Source organism: Mirounga leonina, unplaced genomic scaffold, assembly GCF_011800145.1.
Source record: "Mirounga leonina isolate KUSES-001 unplaced genomic scaffold, KU_Mleo_1.0 Mir_151, whole genome shotgun sequence".
Taxonomy (NCBI): Eukaryota; Metazoa; Chordata; class Mammalia; order Carnivora; family Phocidae; genus Mirounga; species Mirounga leonina.
Window position 1 is genome coordinate 77107938 of NW_023270377.1, and position 20822 is coordinate 77128759.

Below are 20822 nucleotides of genomic sequence, written 5' to 3' on the forward strand. Positions count from 1 at the left end.
CAAGATGATAAAAGAATGATAGAGCTGAGCCCCTGCATTCCATGGGCCCATAATCTGTGAGGAGAAACAAACACCAATATGATGAATGATATCCTATAGGAATAAACAAGACAGTGTGGTCTCTATGAACTTTCCAGGCAGATAAGAGGAGGAAGAACATTCTAAGCAGAAAGGGCAGTATATGAAAATGGCCATGATGAGTTCTTAAAATTGGAAATAGTTTCAAATATTACAGAAGGAGTGTGGGAGAATGTTGGGAAATGAGACTAGAATCATAGGATAAAAGCCAGCTCATGAAGATTCTGGGGTGCTGTCTTAATATTAGACTTGATGAAAAGTCATTGAAGAATTACTTCTGAGCATTAAGATATGATTAGATCTGAGCTTTAAGAAAATCTCCTTCTCAGACTTGTGAAAGATGAAAGGGCCATGTGGAGTGGTCCAATGGAGGACCTAGGAAGGTGTTTTAGGAGCCTTTTGAGGATGTGTAGAGAAGAAATTCTACAAGAGGTCAAACTAGGGCAGCGTCTCTGAGAAAGAAGAAGGTGGATCAGACTTAGACTATTGAAGTCCTCAATCTCAAATAGATGATTGAGTCCTACAAACAGATGAGGTTACCCAAGGAGAATGTATAAGGTGAAAGAAGTCAACTCTGACTCCAGCCAGTGGCAGCCTTTGGGGAAGGGCAGAACCATAGAAGGAAGCTAAGGAATGCCTAGAAAGATAAGCCACTTAGGGGAGAGTGCCAGAATGGGAGGCAGAGAAGAATGTTTTCAGGAATGAAAATGCTAAGCGGTTTCAGTTGCTACAGAGAACCATTCTTGTATTTGGCAGTTGTAAAGTTTTTGGTAGTCTTCGTGAGAGTGACTTCATTGGTGTGGTTGGGTGGAAGCCCAACTGTTGCCTTGAGAAATTAATCAAAAGAGAGAAAAAGAAGAAATACATAGACTGCTTGGCTGTGAAAGGTAGAAACAAGATCATTGGTAGAGATTGGAAAAGGCTTAGTGACGGAAGGGACTAGACTTTGTTTGCAGATGCAGGGAGAAGGCTGGAGAAATGGGAAGGCTGAAGATGTAGAGGGCGAGGGTAGGGAAAGCCTCTGGAAAGGGACAGGTGAGAATAGGACCGAGAACGCAGTAGGAGGCTGGAATCTTGGGCAGGCTACAGAATGTCTGTTATTTTGTTACAAGGGAAAAGGAAAGAGAGAGCTAGGGAGGTAAATAAATTATTGGTTTACTGGGTGGAAACGGAGCCTGTTGCAGCGGGACAGGCCCCGGTTTCTTTATGGAGTAAGCACTAAAGGCACCTCTCAGCAGAGAACATAATGTGTCGATGAAGCGGAAATAATGGTAATGACTGTTTTATGTCCAGCTGGTTTACAGAGCTGCAGGCAAAAAGCAGAAGTCAATCTTCACCTCAGTTCCTGATACTCCTGATCTTTTAAGAGCCAAGCGAGGGCAGAAGCTTCAGAGCCAGGTGAGATTCATAAACAGAGACTCCTAAACCCGCAGCGCTGGCGTCACGGGGGCTGGTAGCGTGTGGCTGCCCACTCCGGCTCCGTAACAGACTCACACTTGGTTGTCCTTGACGCAGCCTCATGGCCCTTAACCTCTAGCCGTTTTCTTTGGGGCCATCATAACTGTGGTTGTGTGGTACATAAACAAGCAATATCATGTCTATTTTTCTAAGTCGTGTGTACAATTTTCGTCATTGGATGAATGGTCTGTGGACCAAACTGCTTGATTCATTCTGTAGGACTTATCTATTGTTCATGACAAATGAAACCACATTTTATGCATTTAGACAAAAATGGGGGGGGGGAGGGAATGTGTCGAGGGCTTTGTCAGAATCCTCTCATTCTTCCATCAGCATTCTTTATCACCTGGTTTTAGGTCGGGCCATACTCAACAGTAAGGGTATTAGGTAACTAGTGTATGTATGCATGTTTCCAAATGTGGAACACAGAAACAAATGAGCAGAAATACATATGATAAATGAAAAACCAGGACAACAACAAGTAGACACCATCCTCCCATTGAAGGGTTAGACATGAATGAAAATGACTGAATACTAAATAATAAATGTTTTATCTCTATAACATCTGATCCCTATTTTCTAATCATTTAGTATCTGTATGTTGAACTTGCCACCAAAGAGAGACCCCATCATCACGCTGGAAGCCAGACCAAAGCCTTGAAGCATGCTAAAGACGTAAAGGACCTGGTCAGTGAGGTAAGTCGGGAATTTGGCAACAAGGTGCACTGGGTTAAAGAAAAAAATCTTGGGGTGCCTGAGTGTCTCAGTTGGTTAAGTGGCCAGCTCTTGATTTCAGCTCAGGTCATGATCTCAGGGTCGTGGGATCGAGGCGCGCATCAGGCTCCATACCCTGCGGGGAATGTGCTTAAGATTCTCTCTGTCCCTCTCCCTCTGCCCCTTCCTGCTCACACTCTCTCTCTCGGCATATATATATTATTTTAAAAAAAAAATCTTTCTGGGGCGCCTGGGTGGCTCAGTTGTTAAGCGTCTGCCTTCGGCTCGGGTCATGATCCCAGGGTCCTGGCATCGAGCCCCACGTCGGGCTCCCTGCTCTGAGGGAAGCCTGCTTCTCCCTCTCCCACTCCCCCTGCTTATGTTCCCTCTCTCGCTGTGTCTCTCTCTGTCAAATAAATAAATAAAATCTTTCCTTAGGGGCACCTGGGTGGCTCAGTCGTTAGGCGTCTGTCTTTGGCTCAGGTCATGATCCCAGGGTCCTGGGATCGAGCCCCACGTCGGGATCCCTGCTCATCAGGAAGCCTGTTTCTCCCTCTCCCACTCCCCCTGCTTGTGTTCCCTCTCTCGCTGTGTCTCTCTCTGTCAAATATATAAATAAAATCTTGAAAAAAAAAAATCTTAAAACCTTCCCTTGCTGCCTCTGATCAGAGAGCTCATTTCTGTAATTATGCTCAGCAGCATCCAAACATAAAAGGTAAAGCTATTCTCTTATCAAGCCTGATACATCATGTCCCTAGGCTGGATCTGTGACATGGTTGTGAATTCGGAAGGATGGAAACATTTGAACTTAAGTTTGTCTCTTTTTTCCTATCTTTATTTCTTAGAAAAAGTACAAGATTCAATATGAAAAAATGAAGGACAAGTACACCCCCGTTCCGGACACGCCAATCCTCCTCAGAGCCAAGAAGGCTTACTGGAATGCCAGTGATGTATGCATCCTTTTCTTCTTTCTTCTGTTGTGATGCGACAGCTGAGGTTGTGGTAACTAAGACACAGAAGATAGTACAGTGCTCTATAGTTCAAAGCCCTGGTCCACAACGTGGATCACGGGCACAACAACCCTGAAACAACAGACGGCACAAACGGTATCAGGCACAGTAACTAAGAACAACGCTGGCAGATGCTGAACGCCTGTGGTTTTCCTCGTTGTTGTTCTTCACAAAACTATGACCCTTTCTTATAATTCTTTGGCAGCATTTGCTAGGGATACTTGACAACTAGTTGTCACTTATCCATAAAGTCATGGTCTTGGAGTCAGCCAAACATGGTTCCAAATCCTGTTGCTGTCACTTGCCTGCTATATGACTCTATATAATTTCTTTAATTTCTCTAAGACTCTGTTTTCTGGTATGTAGAATAAGGATAAGAATTGTGATAATGAAGTTAGACAAAATGAGATAATATATATAACATTCCTGGCACGGTGCTGGGCTCTTAGTTAACATGCAGAAAATGTTTTTTCCCTTTCTTCTCTTGACCATCTCAATCATGAGAATGACACATTTGTTAGAATTAGGAGGGACAGTCTTTCATTTCTCATACCACTTGATCAAGGACACAACTGGCTTTTAGTGGTAATGAGATTACCTGTTAATAAAGATATGAAATTAACTCAGGGTAGATAACCAGTTCTTACCGGGTTCATTTCTCAGAGCCCACCTGCAGGTGCATTGCACCCATTACCAGAACCAGAATCCCTGGAGGACTGGGCATACTGGGACTTAAACTCAGCCCAAAGCTGCAGCAACCCCATGACCCCTCAATTTAAGAATATTGCTCTAGGATTTCAGGGCATCATAAAGTCATTACGGTGATCTCTAAACAGAAATGTGAAAGGGCACAACAAAACTGAAACAGTATCTTAGTTCCATAAGTTTGTCAGCAATTTTCATTTGGAGCTGAAAGGAGTCTGCTACTTGGATGAGGACCTTGTCCCCTGATCCTATGAGATATCATAGGACCCACACCTGGTGTATAGAGATCCAATGGTCTGCCAAAAGTGGGCTGAGCACAGAGAGCCAGCATCTCCTGAAACATTCAAGGTAGTTGGCATGCTCTTCACTAAATGTAAAATGCCCATGAGTGCTGCTCAGCGCTACGGCGTACCGACATACCAGGCACTGGTTCTACGCTCTCAGGGTCCAGGGCCAGGCCATTTTGCTTAAAATACAAGCTGAGGGGCGCCTGGGTGGCTCAGTTGTTTAAGCGACTGCCTTCGGCTCAGGTCATGATCCTGGAGTCCCTGGATCGAGTCCCGCATCGAGCTCCGTGCTCGGCAGGGGGTCTGCTTCTCCCTCTGACCCTCCCCCCTCTCATGTGCTCTCTCTCATTCTCTCTCTCTCAAATAAATAAATAAAATCTTTAAAAAAAAAAATACAAGCTGAGAAAGTTGTATACTACCCTCAAAATCTATCCCCTAGGATATTTTTAGTCTTCTAAACAAACTTCTTATTTTAAGTAGTTTTAGATTTACAGAAAAGTTACAAAGCTAGGACAGAGATACATATGCATATGTATACATACATATACATACATATACATACATATGCATATGTATACATACATATACAAACATATACATAACACCCTACATCCTTTTCCCCCTATTGTTAGTGCCTTACATTACCACGGTACATTTGTCACAATGAGTGAATCCATATTGATGCATCATTATTAAACTCTATTCAGATTTCATTAGTTTTCTCCCAGTGTCATTCTCTTCCTGGACGTGAAAATGAGCTTTTTAATCTCTCATAAATTTATTCATGGGAAAACCTAAGAGAGAAGACTCAAGAGAGTTCGAGCTTAAAAGAACTCAATCATTTAACTTGGTGGTTTTTCACAATCTATGTGCTTTTTCTCTTTCTAGCTACGTTACAAAGAAACATTTCAAAAGACCAAAGGAAAATACCACACTGTGAAAGATGCTCTGGACATTGTTTATCATCGTAAAGTCACAGATGACATTAGTAAAGTATGTCCCTAGATATTTCTACTTTGTTGGGCTTAATAACCTACCATCTTTTTTTTTTTTTTTTTAAGTATTTTCCCTTTCTTAAAACTCTCTAGAGAAATGTAGACTTTTTTACATTAAAGTTGGGTAAGACTTATAGCTGTCTTTGTGTTTTTACCACAGGTGAAATACAAGGAGAACTACATGAGTCAGTTGGGAATCTGGTTGTCCATTCCTGATCGCCCAGAGCATTTCCACCATCGGGCAGTTACTGATGCAGTCAGTGATGTGAGTCTCGAAACTTTCTGTTTTTACATATGAATTCATATTCCCATGTGACTTATGAAATCAAACACTGCATAAAAACTGATGAAACAGTCAGATTTTAGATCTTCTGTATGGATGTTTAAATCCTAGAACTCACTGCTACATAACTGAGCTTTAACTTGAGAAAGAGAAAGATATATTCAAATTTATAAACTTAATTTTTCTTCTAAATGTATGATATCATATTACAGGACTGGAAGTAATATACTTCATCTAGGAAATAGACTTGTTTTGATCATTTGAAGAGACAACTTCATGAAGCAATGAAGACACATAATAATGCTCATTTTAGAAATTTCAGCTCTCTGTATGAAAATATAGCTGCTGAGCTCATATGCTTTCTAGGAAAATATGCCTGTTAAATTTGAATTGCTTTAATTAGTATTAAAAATTAAAATTTCCATATATAATAAAACAATACACCATAAAATGAGCAGAAATCAGTATTACTGGAAACTTAAATAATTGTTTTAATACTTTAGTATTCTTTATACTTCAGCAGTCAGAGCTTCTATTTGTTCTACTTGTATTGATCCTAGCCTACTACTATTTGGAGATAGGTTCTTAAAATTCTTTGATGATATTCTTCTCCCAGGTAAAATATAAAGAAGATTTGACCTCGCTTAAGGGCATTGGTTGCTATGCCTATGATACCCCTGACTTCACTCTGGCTGAAAAGAACAAGACTCTCTACAGCAAGGTATGTCTACTCAAGGATAAGAACCACCTGCATTTAACATATTCCAGTGCACACAGAGAGAATCAGTACTGAAGAAATAGCTTTTCATATGTCTCTCTCTATCCTTGCTTCTAGTCCCTGTAGTTGGAGTACATACTGAATGGTTCACTCTACTTAGAAAGTTTCTTAGTATTGGCCTCATTGACTATAGTCATCATTGATTTATATCATTTATTTGAATTTGATGAAAAGTCATTTTAGTATAACTCCTCATGGTTCTTCCCGAATTTCCTTCCTATTACTATGTCTCTGGGTGACTAACTTTGTTAGAGTTGATATGGTAGCAAATACAAAGTGGGATTAATCCACAAACTTGATGTGTGGTAAATAACTTTGTTTTTATGGCCTCGTTTTCCTATTTTCAAAATAAAGTAGTTGGGTTAGCTTCCTTTGAGTTCCAAAATAGGAGTCAACAAAGTTTTCTGAAAAGTGCCAGATAGTAAATATTTTAGACTTTGTGGACCACATTCATTCTGTCACATAGTCTTTTTATACTCCCCTAAAATTGTTAAAAAACATTCTTAGTTCATGGGGTCATTTCAAAACAGCTGGTGGTTTAGATGTGAGCTCACCTCTGCATTAAAATATTATGATTATCTAATTATTGGAAAATTATTTCAAAGTAATGGGTTAAAAATGCCTTCAAGTTCATATAAAATAAAATAAAATAATAACTCTTAACATATAGAAACAAAGAAGGAACTGATTTGTGTTTTCGCCTAATATGGAAGATAGATCGAGTTGATATCTGTTCAATAAAGTATGCGTTGTGGGGCTAGTTTTCAGGTATCCATGTGGGTATACACTTCATTGCCTTAGGAGGCAAAGTGTTCAATAATTACTTGTTAACTTCCATGAATAAATTAGCTCAATTGTGTGAAAGGATAAATGACATGTCTCATTCTTAAGGTAATCACAGCCTGCTATCAAGTAACCGTGTTCTCTTTTCTCTAGTATAAGTATAAAGAGGTATTTGAAAGGACGAAGTCAGATTTCAAGTATGTTGCAGATTGTCCAATCAATAAGCATTTCAAGTACGCAACTCAGTTGATGAATGAGGTACGTATGACTTGATCCAGTTAAGCCTATTCAGTTCCCTTAAGAAGTCTATAGAGTTATTTGATTAAAACCCAATACATAAAATGACAGGAAGATCAGTTTAAATGTTGATTCAAGATAAAGATTTGGAAAGACTCTTATAAGGTCACCATCTGATGGGCTCTCCCAAAAGCAGAGTGAAGAGACTGTCCAGTGAATAACGAAGTGAAGGGACTGTCCAGAGGGGTGTGAGGGCCCCACCACCATCATTGCCTCTGTTTGCACGAGCATAGGGCAGCACAGCCTTTTGGGTGACAAGAGTAAGGAGATCAAGGATTTTGTTGACTATCAGCTGAACTCCCTTAAACATGATATTGTGTAGGGTTGGGAGACCCAGAAGCTCAAGGTTAATTTGGCATCCCTTACCAGGGCACAGAAATGGTGGTGGTTGAAAGAGCCACCCCTAAGGGGATAGTTGTGATTCATGCATTCAGATGTATTGCCACTGTTACTCATACATTGGTGCAGAGAAGTATCCATTTGCACCCAAAATATTCCTTTATAGTCTACCCAGTCTTTCCTGGAACTGCTGTTGCAATAATTTAAATTCAGCTTAAAATGGCCGAAATGAGCAAGCTGTGAATTAACTTACATTTGGATGGTTTTATATTTAATTTTCCATCTTTGGATTTTCCATGGATTTATGTAAATCAAAAAACAATGTTAGAAAATTAGTAAAATGTATCTAAAAATGAAAATGTGGCCAATGGTATGTTTTTTTCAATATATGATTTTTTTTGTTTTTGTTTTGTTATTTTTAAATTTGATTTAGTTCATTTTCAGTAGATTTCCATGCAGGATGACTGAAGAATTACAGTCAGAAGCTTCCTAGGAAGACAGTCTTGATAAATTTTGTTACTGTTTTTATAATTTGGAAAGGATTTTCAGGGTCTCTTTTATAATCAAATTTACTACCATGAGAAGCCTGGTAGAATTTGCCCATGAATATACTTTTTGATTCTCACAGCCTTAGACAGTAAACCTGTAGCTCATCAGTACCTTATTTACAATGCCATAAAATCTAACATTGCTAATGGCATCGTATTTAAAGATGGAAGATGTTTAAGCACAAGGTAGTCCAATTTTGGTGTCATCAGTCAGATCTATCCCAAGCCCTAGCCTTCTCCAGGTGATCTTCAATTGACTCTCTTTACCTCCATGTTATTACTATTCTGGATGCTTTGGAAGCCCACCTTTAGAAATGACCTATTTCTGGCTCTCTGGGGTGTTTATCTTGGGACATTTCTGTGTAGCCTTGAAGTTGTACTCTTGCTATAATTTGATATGATGTTTGAGCAGAAAAAATACAGAGCTGATTATGAGCAGCGGAAAGATAAATATCACCTGGTAGTCGATGAGCCTAGACATCTGCTGGCTAAGATCGCAGGCGACCAGATCAGTCAGGTACTGTGATGGGGCTGGCTGGACAGCCCAGGCAGGACTGTGCTCCAGATTTCTCATGAGATGTTGTTCCGTCTGCTGCAAGGATGTCATAGGTTCTGCCTATGATATTGGGATGTTCTGTTTCAAAGTATCTGTCTAGCCACCCAAAGAGCCCATGAGCTCTTTGAGTGTGCCAGTCCATGCTCTGTGTCCTCACATGCGCTGTGGTGAAGATAAAAAGAAAAGTTGCTCCTCCCACCCTTTGATTCTTCTGGAGGATCTAACTGTGAACTGCAAATTGAGTCACAAAAGTGAAAACAAAGACACAAATTAATGGAAGGAAAGAGGACGGAACTCCTTAGTGTATTTTTCTACTCCAGTGATGTCTTCTTTCCTGTAAGGCGGTGTTGGTGGACTAGCTCTATGATTCCCCATTCACAAGGATTATAGATGCTCAACTGCAAGTATTGCAGTCATTCTGCTTTGCACTATAATGTATTTAGTGTCTTCACCCACATGTATATTTGAGTACATAAAGTGTGTGTGCCTACATCCCTTCACTCAGAAGTGATTGGGATATAGAGCCGTGTTCTCTTCTGTCTTCCTAAGTCTCTTCTGTGCTTCACTGCTCTTTGCATGAACAGAGAAAATATAAATCTAGTGCCAAGATGCTTCTGAAACAAGGATGTAATGAAATTCTGCGTCCAGATATGTTGACTGCCCTCTACAACACACACATGTGGAGCCAGGTAATGTCTGATTCGATGTGAAGAAGAGATTGAGAAGGTTTGAGGGCATTCACTTTTATGCTTTCCTTGATTTCCTTCCCCTGCTCCCTGCCCAGACTGGTTTCATGTGATAAAGCTGCATAAGTATTCATTCCTTATAAATGACCTCTGCCTGTGGCCATGTGTGACCGTGCAACAGCCATCATCCATACGTCATCTAGTATCTCCTAGTAAGAGTAACTGAGTAGAGTTACTTATCTAGTAGAGTAACTGAGACTCTATTTCCAAACTGGTATAACATTGATTTCAATTTTTTTTTAATATTTGCCCTAAAGAAATGGATTCCTTAGGGATTGAGGATATTAAGTAGATTCAGTGGCATCTAAGATATCTGAATAATGTTTTCATCTAATATCTGTTGTTCAATGATCACTACAAGTGTACCATTTGGGAGAGATGAGGTCACGGTGCAGCTCCTTGAATATTGTACATATTTATGGCCCCTCTTGAGTTTGATGCTAATTTCCTAGGTTATTTCCAGCATATCTGTCCTCATACGCACTGTTGGCAATGTTGCTGGTGACATTGTCCTTCTACAAGGTCAGTTGAAGTTCATGCCACCACTTTTGCATCACATGCTGGAAGGTACATTTGAAGCAGCAAAAAAAAAACAAAACCAAAAAACCCAGTGATAATTTCTTTTTTTTTTTTAATGCCGTTGTTCCCGCATGAAAAAAGTTTTTAATCAATATTTTATATTAGAAACTCATTTCATCACTTTAGTTTGACACCAAATCAACATGTGAAATGAGGGGGATGAGGTCTCCATAAGAACATCTTGTTTGGGCGCCTGGGCGGCTCAGTTGGTTAAGCGACTGCCTTCAGCTCAGGTCATGATCCTGGAGTCCCGGGATCGAGTCCCATGTCAGGTTCCCCCTGCTCGGCAGGGAGTCTGCTTCTCCCTCTGACCCTCCCCCCTCTCATGTGCTCTCTCTCAAATAAATAAATAAAATCTTGGGGGCGCCTGGGTGGCTCAGTCGGTTAAGCGACTGCCTTTGGCTCAGGTCATGATCCTGGAGTCCCGGGATCGAGTCCCGCATTGGGCTCCCTGCTCAGCGGGGAGTCTGCTTCTCCCTCTGATCCTCCTCCCTCTCGTGCTCTCTGTCTCTCATTCTCTCTCTCTCAAATAAATAAATAAAATCTTTAAAAAAAAAAAAAAGAACATCTTGTTTGCCTGAACTTGTTCCTTTGTCCTAATTTGATCATGAAATAATCATGCATGGAATTTTGTTGTGCTCTGTATCTGTACCACTTTAAACAGCTTGTATGCATGAAAAAAACTCATGACTTGGAAATTACAAAAGTGAATATCTTTTTAAAAATGATAAGTTCTTTAAACTGTGTATACTCATTTTTTATTGTGTATCTGTTTCATCTTTGACATGGATACATACCTTAAGACATTATACATATTTGATGCATCATATTTTAAGTGAATCATTACCTGTCAGAGTCCAGAGAACAAGGATCCAGTCCTGACTCTGGGATTCATTCTATATGTGTCCCTTAGTTCAATTTTTTAAACCTCTCTGGGCCTGAGCTTCTAATGTCTAAAAATACGGAAAATATCATTTATTATTATTATTTGCCCACTCCATTACACTATTGCTATCAAATACAGTTTTATATTAAACATTTGTTAGGATTAAAAGAGAAAGTATGACACCATGTCCCACATTCCCCACATCTGTGGCTTATCTATGAATCCTGCTATTTGCTGTGGGACTCTTTTGAGGAAAATTAGCTTCCTTAAAGCCCTCTATTCTACTTCAAGTTAACTTGTTCGTCTCTTCTACAATTTAGATCAAGTACAGGAAAAATTATGAAAAATCAAAGGACAAATTTACCTCAATCGTGGATACTCCAGAACACCTGCGTACTACGAAAGTCAACAAACAAATTAGTGATGTAAGTGCAAGAAACACTGAATGGATTCTCAGACTCGGGGAGCATTTGCAAATGTGGAGGGACATTTTTGATTGTCACAATGTCTGGAAGATTCTGCTGTTTTGTGGGAGGGAGGCAGGGATGTCAGATGTCCTGCTATGCTCACAATTCTTCTTTTACAATAAAGAATTATTCCAACTAAATTGGCAATTTAGAGGCAATGGAGTTTTAGCAGAAAGCATGAAAGTGCCTGTTGATTTTATAGAATTCTCTTTCCTTTATGTACACTCAAAAACACAAAAAACTTTGCATTTATATTATTTCCACTACATTATATTGTAAACTGAGATGCACAATATTGTTTCCTTCTGCTTTTACTTCTCCTTCAGATACTTTATAAGTTGGAATACAACAAGGCCAAGCCCAGAGGCTACACGACAATCCATGACACACCCATGTTGCTGCATGTCCAAAAGGTCAAAGATGAAGTCAGTGATGTAAGTACCAGAATGTTTGCAGCCCCTCTCATCTTGGGTTCTTTCTAACATGATATAATGAACCCTGGTCCAGTTATCTATTCCTGTGTAGCAATCACCCTAAAACTTAGTGGCTTGAAAACAAAATCACCTTTTTTTTTGCTGGTGATTCTGCAAACTGACTGGGCACAGCTGAGCAGATCCTCTCTGCTATGTGCCATGAAAAATGTTAAATACATCCAGTGCACTGTTTATGAAGGCAGGAATGTATAAAACATTTTTAAAATATTTTTTCATATTTTTTATGTTAAAATAAGCTTCGGCACTTCAAACATGAACATTACTTGTTCATAAACCTCTATCAGATAGATCTTTTCTCTAAAGCAGCCCATTCCCTCTCACTGTGGAAAAATGAAGCATTTCTGTATCCATTCCTCCAAACTTTCTGATTATAACAATAACCAGAGATATTGATGAAAAATATGGACTTCTAGGCCTTTCCCCTAAAAATACTGATTTACTAGGTCCATGGCAAAGTGCAGACAACTGTGATTTGTATGATGAGACTATGGGGCTTCCTTAGAACAGTTTTACTTTCAGACTTAACCACATTAAAACCTAAAATCCTCAGGGCGCCTGGGTGGCAGAGTCGTTTGAGTGTCCGATTCTTGGTTTCAGCCAGGTCATGATCTCATGGGACAAGGGATTGAGCCCCTCAGAGGGCTCCACGTTCAGCGGGAAGTCTGCTTGAAGATTCTCTCCTTCTGCCCCTCCTTCTACTTTCCCCTCCCTCTCTCTGTCAAATAAATAAATAAATCTTAAAAACAAAAAAACAAAAAAACGAATATACTCTGCAATAAGTAGTAAGAAGGCCCTGACGATGTCCCAGGGCCTGTATTTAAGAGTAGCAGAAGTGGGTGGAGCTAGAATTGCCAGGCCCAGGATGGGTTGGGTTGAGCCCACAGAAGCTAAGCCTTCCCCATCCCTCTCCCTCCCATCCAAACCCACACATGCCCCAACTTGCTAGATTTGGCTCTAGCAATGAGGGTAATGGATGGCATCCATCAATTCTTTCATTTGTCACATACTTATTGGTACACAACCTTCGCCTTCAAGGGGTTCATCTTAATGGAAGAATAGATAAGCACATAATTACAACATGATATGAGAACAGCCAGAACTGTGGGGGCACAGACGAAAGGCAAGACCAACACCATCGGGGTGAGCTAGTGAGGGAAAGTTTCTCTTCCATCAGCAGTTTTCAAGATGTTCTGAACTCAGTATTTTCTGAGTTGGGGAAGGAAAAAGACACATGGCCCTTTCAGCCAAGCTCAGGGGACATAAATCCTATGGTGCCACTGGTGACTATACTCAGTTCCGGGGAGCTAGTTTTAAGATCTGAGATTTTTTCTTCACAACGGGTTTATTCTGTCTTAAGAAGCATTATGTACTATAGTCATGGTTTTAATTTCTTGCTTTTTTAATGCTTGGTAGGCCACTATAAAAATTAACCTTGTCTCACTGTGTTTCCTCCCATAGCTGAAATACAAAGAAGTTTACCAAAGAAATAAGTCCAACTGCACCATTGTGCCAGACTCTGTTCATATCAAAGCAGCCAAGGATGCCTACAAAGTCAACACCAACGTAAGTTCCAGAAACTTTCCCAAGGCTAATGGGGGATTTAGCTTCTGCAGGACACGTGATCTCCTTTTACATCTCTTCAGGTGATTGAGCGCTCATGAGTCTGGATCAAGAGCCCCAGCAGCATGACTGCTGATGCTGGAATCTAAATTCTGTCTTTGGTTCTCACAGAGGAGAGTGGGGAAGAGCCAGGGTGACAAACCACATGACACCGGTGTTGTACCCACTCAGGCTCCCTGCCAGGTGGCTGAGAAACAGGAGATTTAATTCTGGAATGAAGGTTGCATGTTGGAAAGTGTCTCAGCATCTTTCATTCCCTCTACCCTCTATATCTTCCTCTTGCCCGGCTCTAGAACCTGCTTCTTCTGGAAAACACACACACGCACGCACGCACGCAAGCACATTTTAGTCACTTGAGGCTGTCAGAAGTTAGCCCATGTCTTTGTCCTGCTCAGATCTCCCTGCGGACTCTTTTAGTGTGTGTGTGTATGGGGGGACATCTTAAAGCCTCAACCACAGAAATATTTTTGTGCATTTTGATGAGTATTAACTTCTAAAAAATATATAAATGGTTACATAATGAAACCATTATAATCTAATGAATGCCCACTAGTGCCAGAGAGAACATATATTACTCAGGGTCAGCAAATACCCTTCGGGGCAGGCAGGCAGCTTACAGGTGTCCCGAGGATGGATTGAGGGCTGGGTAGGTAGCAGGATGGGTGTGTGAAAAAGCAAATGCAGTAAAATGTACAATGTAGAGTCTAGGCAGTGGATGTACGGGTATTCTCTAGGATTCTTGCAGCTCTGTTGTATGAAAAATTTAACAATAATGGGTGGAAACCCATGGCATCAAAAGCAAACCTCATGAAAAACTCCTCAAAAGTATGCAGAGTTGATTATGTGCAAATTATACCTTGACAAAACAGAGAATAAGAGTGAGGAAAGAGGGGCGCCTGGGCGGCTCAGTTGGTTAAGCGACTGCCTTCAGCTCAGGTCATGATCCTGGAGTCTCTGGATCGAGTCCCACATCAGGCTCCCTGCTTGGCAGGGAGTCTGCTTCTCCCTCTCCCGCTCCCCCCTCTTGTGCTCTCTCTCTCTCTCTCACTCTCTCTCTCAAATAAATTAAAAAAAAAAAAAAAAGAGTGAGGAAAGAAAGGTGCCTGCTACTGAGGGCTCTTCCAAGGACACACATTAAGCTATGTGGTCCTGTGCCTCAGATTTGGCCCCAGGCAGCCAAATGGCCAGCTCTGGGGAAGGTCTAGCAAGTGTGCGAGCCTCTCTGGAGCCATTCTCTGCCGGTTTGAGTCCCAGCTCCGTCATTTCCATCATTTCTGTCATTTCCATCATTTACGAGCTGCCTCCCCTTGGGCAGTTTGTTTAACCCTCTGGTTGGTTCCTCAGCTGTCAATTTCATGCAGCTGTTGCAAAGATTAAATGAGGTAGTAGTTACAAAGCACTGAGAAAAGTGTCTGGCATTAAATAAATACTGTAAGTTTAATCATTTAAGAAAGATTAAGCCTGAGGTTAGCTAGAAATTAAAAGCCCTTGACTGCGAAGATGATAAAGCTGCACTGACAGAGTTAAAGGGACTGTAGAATTATTTCACCTGGAGGCCTATACAATTTTTAGCCCCTATTTTGAGACCAAACGGTCCCACGAGATGACCTCTTCAGTGGCTGACTAGTGGCATATATTGTACAGAAATGTTAACTGGGGCTCTCGCTTGCATCAAGAACCATGATTTGTTGTATGTTGAGAAGCACGATGGGTCCCTCTGTGCCACGCGTGGTTATGAATTCAGCCCACTGAACGAATTGACCTATTTTCGTCTTCTTACAAACAGCTGGACTACAAGAAGCAGTATGAAGCCAACAAAGCCCACTGGAGGTGGACCCCCGACCGACCGGACTTCATCCAGGCGGCCAAGTCATCCCTGCAGCAGAGCGATGTGAGAGGGGACAGTCGGGCTCTCTGACATGCCTGAGAAGCATGAATAATTACTCATAATAACCGCTGTCGTGGGTGTCAGCCTAGCTCACTCGAGATCCCAGAAGGATGGGGGGTGGTGTGAGGGGTGGGAGGCAAGCGCAGGAAGCAGACCTGCCTTGGAGCCTGGTCTCCCACAGCTGGGCACCAGCACTAGGGTGCAGAGTCCTGGGTGAGGCTGGGGAGGAACTGGGGGTGAGCAGGCAGGGAGGGCTTGGTCCTGGCCACGGGGCTAGAGAGGGGGAGCCTGGCAGGCAGTGAGGGGCCAGGAAGCCTCTGCCTCCATTTTGGTGGCAAGTCCTCATAGTACCCTTAAAAGGAGGATTCCTTACAGATTACAGTAAATGCCGGCTTCTTCCTCTGCCCTTCTTCTGTTTCAGTTTGAGTATAAGCTGGACCGAGAGTTCCTCAGAGGTTGCAAGCTTTCTGTCACTGATGATAAAGACATGGTGCTGGCCCTGAGGAATTCTTTAATAGAAAGTGACGTAAGTATCCAGTGCCTTCTCTGACACCTAACCTGGCTCAGGGCCGTCCTCTGCGGCACAGTCCCCAGCGACACCAGGGAAGGACGGAGGAGGCTGCTGGGTCCTGAAACATGACCCTGTCCCCAGTGAATGCCAGTGACGTGGCAGAGCAGGGCGACAGGCAGGGGAAGCTATAAAATCCAGGTGACCATTCTTGATATATACTGCACCGCAAGATCATTCACGCAGCGAGAATTGGGAACTGAAGTTCTGGCTGGATTCTATGAGGAAATATGCATTTTTGTGTGATCATATTCTTCCTATGTTTCCTCATCTGTAAAGGAGAAATAATAATGCCTCCCAGGATTCGGGAGTGGGTCAAATGACATGTTTGAAAGTCCTTTGAACTAAGGCTAGGTGTATAAAGATTCATCATGAGATCCATTTTGATCATTAGTAAAGCCTCAACTTGCAAGAGAGAAAGAAAATCTCTTTCGGCTATTTCCCAAGATTTCCCAACATCAGACCTTTTATTGAGTTTAATGTTACTGTGTCAGTGATTCTGTTTTCCCAGCTCCATCTAGTGATTCGGGGACTGCATAAATAATACCGGCTACCCAGAGGAGCTAAAGAAATATTTTTTTCACCCCTGCAGCTGAAATACAAAGAGAAACACGTCAAGGAAAGAGGAACCTGCCATGCTGTGCCTGACACTCCGCAGATCCTCCTGGCAAAGACAGTCAGCCAGCTGGTGTCTGAGGTAATCCTCCAGCGACATATGCTCTGCTCCCGTCTTGGACTAATGCCCCAGGCAGACACTCTTAACAAGCTCTCTGTGGCTTCCCGCAGAACAAGTACAAGGACTACGTCAAGAAGCACTTGGCCCAGGGCTCGTACACAACACTGCCAGAGACCAGGGACACCATCCATGTCAAGGAAGTGACCAAGAATGTCAGTGATGTAAGTGACCAGCCCCAGGATTCTTGGTGGCAGCACCACCACTCGACCTTAGGATCCCGGGCAATCCGGGGCGAGCTGCCTTTTTGCTTATAACTGCTTTCCTGTACGTCGCTTCACCCTTAACCATCATCAGTGCCTGTGTGTGAATTTTCAATTCTGCTTTAAGGGAGGACTCCATATTTAGTAGGTTTCCTATTATGGCAACTATGGCAAATGGGCATTTTGCCACAGGACATGTTATCTGCGCTATAAGATGTCAGGAACCTAGCGTTAATAAAAGGGGGAAGCATTGCTGATTAAGAATGGCCTCTCCTATCATTAAACTGCTGAACAATTTTAGAGAAGTAAAATCTCTACTTTTTTTCTCAGTAATCCCTGCCCGCTTTGTCCTTATCAATAATGCTTTAATAATCTCACTATTATATTTTTATGAGCCCTATATGGTTCCATATGTTTTTAAAAGCTAGAGTTTAATTTGCTTGTAGTCAGTTCTCCCAGGATTGCCATGTGTTACAAGTGTTGGGTTCCAGGACGGAAAGGACAAGGAAGAGCTAGACTATGGATCAGAGATCCAGGTTCCAGCCTGATGCCAGAATGGGGAGCCATGGATTTTCCTGGAGATCTCCTAGTTCTTCAAGTAAATCAGTTCTTTTCCCTGATTCCTCTGCTCACATAAGTAATTCTGGCTCTATTTAGACAAATTACAAAAAGAAGTTCGTCAAGGAGAAAGGGAAATCCAACTATTCCATCATGCTGGAGCCCCCGGAGGTGAAGCATGCTATGGAAGTGGCCAAGAAGCAGAGTAATGTAAGTTCCCCCTGTTCACACTCTCAGGGGGCCCGCTGAGCCAGTGGATCCCAAATTGGTGCATATTGGTGCAAATTGGGCTGGTTTCATTGAATGGTATTCCTAATTTCCCTGTCTGGTAGTTTAAAAAATAGGGTAATTTAAAAAATCAGTTTGGTTTTAATAAAACGGTTGCTTGTGCTTGATGAGGACTTTTTCAAAGACAGCATATCTCCCACGTGAGTAAACATTTTTTTCTCTCCAAATAAAGGTCGCATATAAAAAAGATGCCAAAGAAAACCTGCATTACACCACAGTGGCTGATCGGCCAGACATCAAGAAGGCCACGCAGGCGGCCAAACAGGCCAGTGAGGTAAGAATGTGGTGAAAATGTATCTGCTCCCCAGAGGTCACAGCCACCAAATAGTACAAGGCACCCACCTCTTAGAATGTATTGCCCATTTTGGTTTTCTTTGATTCAGGTGGAGTACAGAGCCAAACACCGCAAGGAAGGCAGTCATGGGTTAAGCATGCTTGGTCGCCCAGACATTGAAATGGCCAAGAAGGCAGCCAGGCTGAGCAGCCAGGTAATACAGATGGGCGAGTGGCATCTCCCATGTGAAAAACCTTGCAGGAAGACGTGATTCCCAGCACGGAAATGCAGGAGTAGCAACAAAAGAGATCCTGGGTCTTTGATAGTGCTGCTGAGCTTTGAAAAGTTAGATCGTAAAAGTCTGCCAAGGACCTTGTCTCTTGTTTCTCTCTAATATCTCCAGGCCTTTCTCATTCTCTACTTTTCCATTTATGGGTGTATGTCTAGATGTTTGTGTGCTTAACAGTCTTCATGGAACAAAAACATCAGCCTGTGAGGTCCTCCAGGCACCTCTCCTCGGGTAGTGGGATTATATCCCAAGGGTGGCATTCATACTTGAGTCACCTGTGGGAATTTAACAGGCAAGAGTCATGAAATTCGAACTTCTAGAACCCAACCAGATGCAGTCACCTTTATTCTTCCGTTCAGCATCTGCACATTGCATGACTGGGCTGAAAACTGGGGGGGTGAACAGATGTCCTCAGTCTTTATGTCCATAGATAAATAATTACAGTTTGGGGTGATACATAATCAAGGTATATTCAGGGTTCTGAGGGGAAATGCCTCATTCTGTTGAATTTTCCTGTAAATCATCTTCTTCAGCTATTTTACCTAGGCATGACAACTCTCTTCCTTTCATTCAATTAAATCACATTTATTGAGCAAGTCTACTCTATCTTCCTACCCCAAGTGGCGTGTTCCAGAGGGAGGGCATGGTCGTGCACAGAAGTAAATCCTTCAACAAAGTTCTATAGCATTCTACACATTCCAACACAAAATCAACAGAAAAGAGTGTAACTTGGTCAGTGCCCTGACCGAGGTTAAGAAAATAGCTGAGAAAAAGGGAAAGATGTCAGTTTGCTGGTGTCAGTCCTACATCCCTGATGAGTACATTAGTTTTCTTCAAATGCCCCATCATGGAGGCGTCGTAAGATGCAGCCCTGTGCCTTTGCGCTCTCCTTTGGCCTTTGAGGTATTCTACCCAAGTATCAGTCAGACAGCAAAGTCAGGATGGGGCAGGCCCCCACATCGGTAAGACCCTGTGGGCCTGGGGCCACACTGAGAGCTATAAACCCTGAGGCGAGCCTTCCACAGGGAGTAAACCCTTGTCCACATCTGAGGTTTCACTCAGGATTAGAAATGCGAGCCTCCCAATTTTCAAAAACAGCAAAGTCTTCAAAATTTCAACATCGAAATCATTTCTTTGTTTTTACCTTGATGGTGGCACGACCTTGGAAATATAAAAAATGTATTAAAAATTGGAACAGCTATTAGTAGAGTAAGCTGGTATTTATGCTTATTCTTTAAATTGAAGTTAGCCCTTTGCATTTTTTTTACTTTTAAGTATCCTAAAAGTATACTTAATCTTATTTTTGTCGTTATTGTAAAATATCTCACTTCTTTCTTCTAGCTTAAAATCATATTGAGGGTCTTGCCCCCACCCCCCCCACTGTTCTTTTTTTTACTCAGGCCATTTTTTGCCAAGTTTGAAAAAATCAAAATGATCTAGCCAAAGTACTATTTTAAAATTACAATAAATTCTCCTAATTGACAGATTCCTATGTCTCACTCTTCTGGACCATTTACAACCCCTCTTTGAACTCCTTACAGTAGACCTAAAATGCTTTTGGTTTTGGTGGTTCCTAGGGTCAGAAGGCTCCACTAGATCACTGAATGGAGCCTGAAGCCTTTAGCCTTTTTCCACTTACTTTTGTTTTGCATTAAAAAGAGGTGATTATCTTTCCTACCTCTGGATAATATAAAAACGAGTGAGGCAATACTATAATACTCAGTCTTACCCTTGACTGCCTGTTGCCCCAACATAACATTGGTTGTGCTCTTCTTTACTCTTAAAAGCATCCTAGTGCGGATAGTAAGTTATATGATCACTTTATATATAACCTATTCTTTTGTATTTATATTTCCTCCATTTCTTAGTTTTCAAATTAATTCATGTTCAGAAATAATTTGGAATTTTGCATTTGCTCTTAGGTTAAATACCGAGAAAATTTCGACAAAGAGAAGGGCAAAACACCGAAATTCAATCCAAAAGACAGCCAGCTCTACAAAGTCATGAAAGATGCGAACAATCTCGCAAGTGAGGTACGTTTTTTTTTAATTGTGGCAAAATATATAACATGAAATTTGCCGTTTTAGCTATTTTTAAATGTACAAATGAGGGGCACCTGGCTGGCTCAGAAGAGCATACGACTCTTGATCTCAGCATTGTAAGTTCGAGCCCCATGGGTGTAGAGATTGCTTAAATAAATAAGTAAATAAATGAAATGTACAGTTGAGTGGCATTGATTACGTTCACAATATTGTCCAGCTACCACTATTATTTCCATTGCCCCAAACAGAAATTGTACAACCATTAAGCCATAACTCCATTCCTCTCTCCCCCTAGCCTCTGGTAACCTCTATAATCTATTTTCTGTCCCTGTGAATTTGCCTACTAGAAAACCTTA

The 20822-nt window shown here is 41.6% G+C and overlaps 1 protein-coding gene across 17 annotated transcripts in view; it reads left to right on the forward strand.

Annotated features, from left to right (window-relative positions):
• NEB (nebulin) overlaps nt 1–20822 on the forward strand; it is a 200570-nt gene that overhangs the window by 149454 nt on the left and 30294 nt on the right. For 15 of the 17 annotated variants that reach the window (XM_035008034.1, XM_035008039.1, XM_035008036.1 and 12 more), the window contains 19 exons: nt 1372–1476; nt 2128–2232; nt 3096–3200; nt 5141–5245; nt 5408–5512; nt 6147–6251; nt 7245–7349; nt 8688–8792; nt 11363–11467; nt 11836–11943; nt 13462–13566; nt 15410–15514; nt 15933–16037; nt 16672–16776; nt 16866–16976; nt 17673–17783; nt 18034–18135; nt 18245–18349; nt 20347–20457. In XM_035008034.1, coding sequence (XP_034863925.1) covers nt 1372–1476; nt 2128–2232; nt 3096–3200; nt 5141–5245; nt 5408–5512; nt 6147–6251; nt 7245–7349; nt 8688–8792; nt 11363–11467; nt 11836–11943; nt 13462–13566; nt 15410–15514; nt 15933–16037; nt 16672–16776; nt 16866–16976; nt 17673–17783; nt 18034–18135; nt 18245–18349; nt 20347–20457 — 2013 coding nt within the window. Of the gene's footprint in view, nt 1–1371; nt 1477–2127; nt 2233–3095; nt 3201–5140; nt 5246–5407; nt 5513–6146; nt 6252–7244; nt 7350–8687; nt 8793–9415; nt 9521–11362; nt 11468–11835; nt 11944–13461; nt 13567–15409; nt 15515–15932; nt 16038–16671; nt 16777–16865; nt 16977–17672; nt 17784–18033; nt 18136–18244; nt 18350–20346; nt 20458–20822 lie in introns of all 17 variants that reach the window. The other 2 variants (XM_035008051.1, XM_035008035.1) reach the window with 2 other exon arrangements.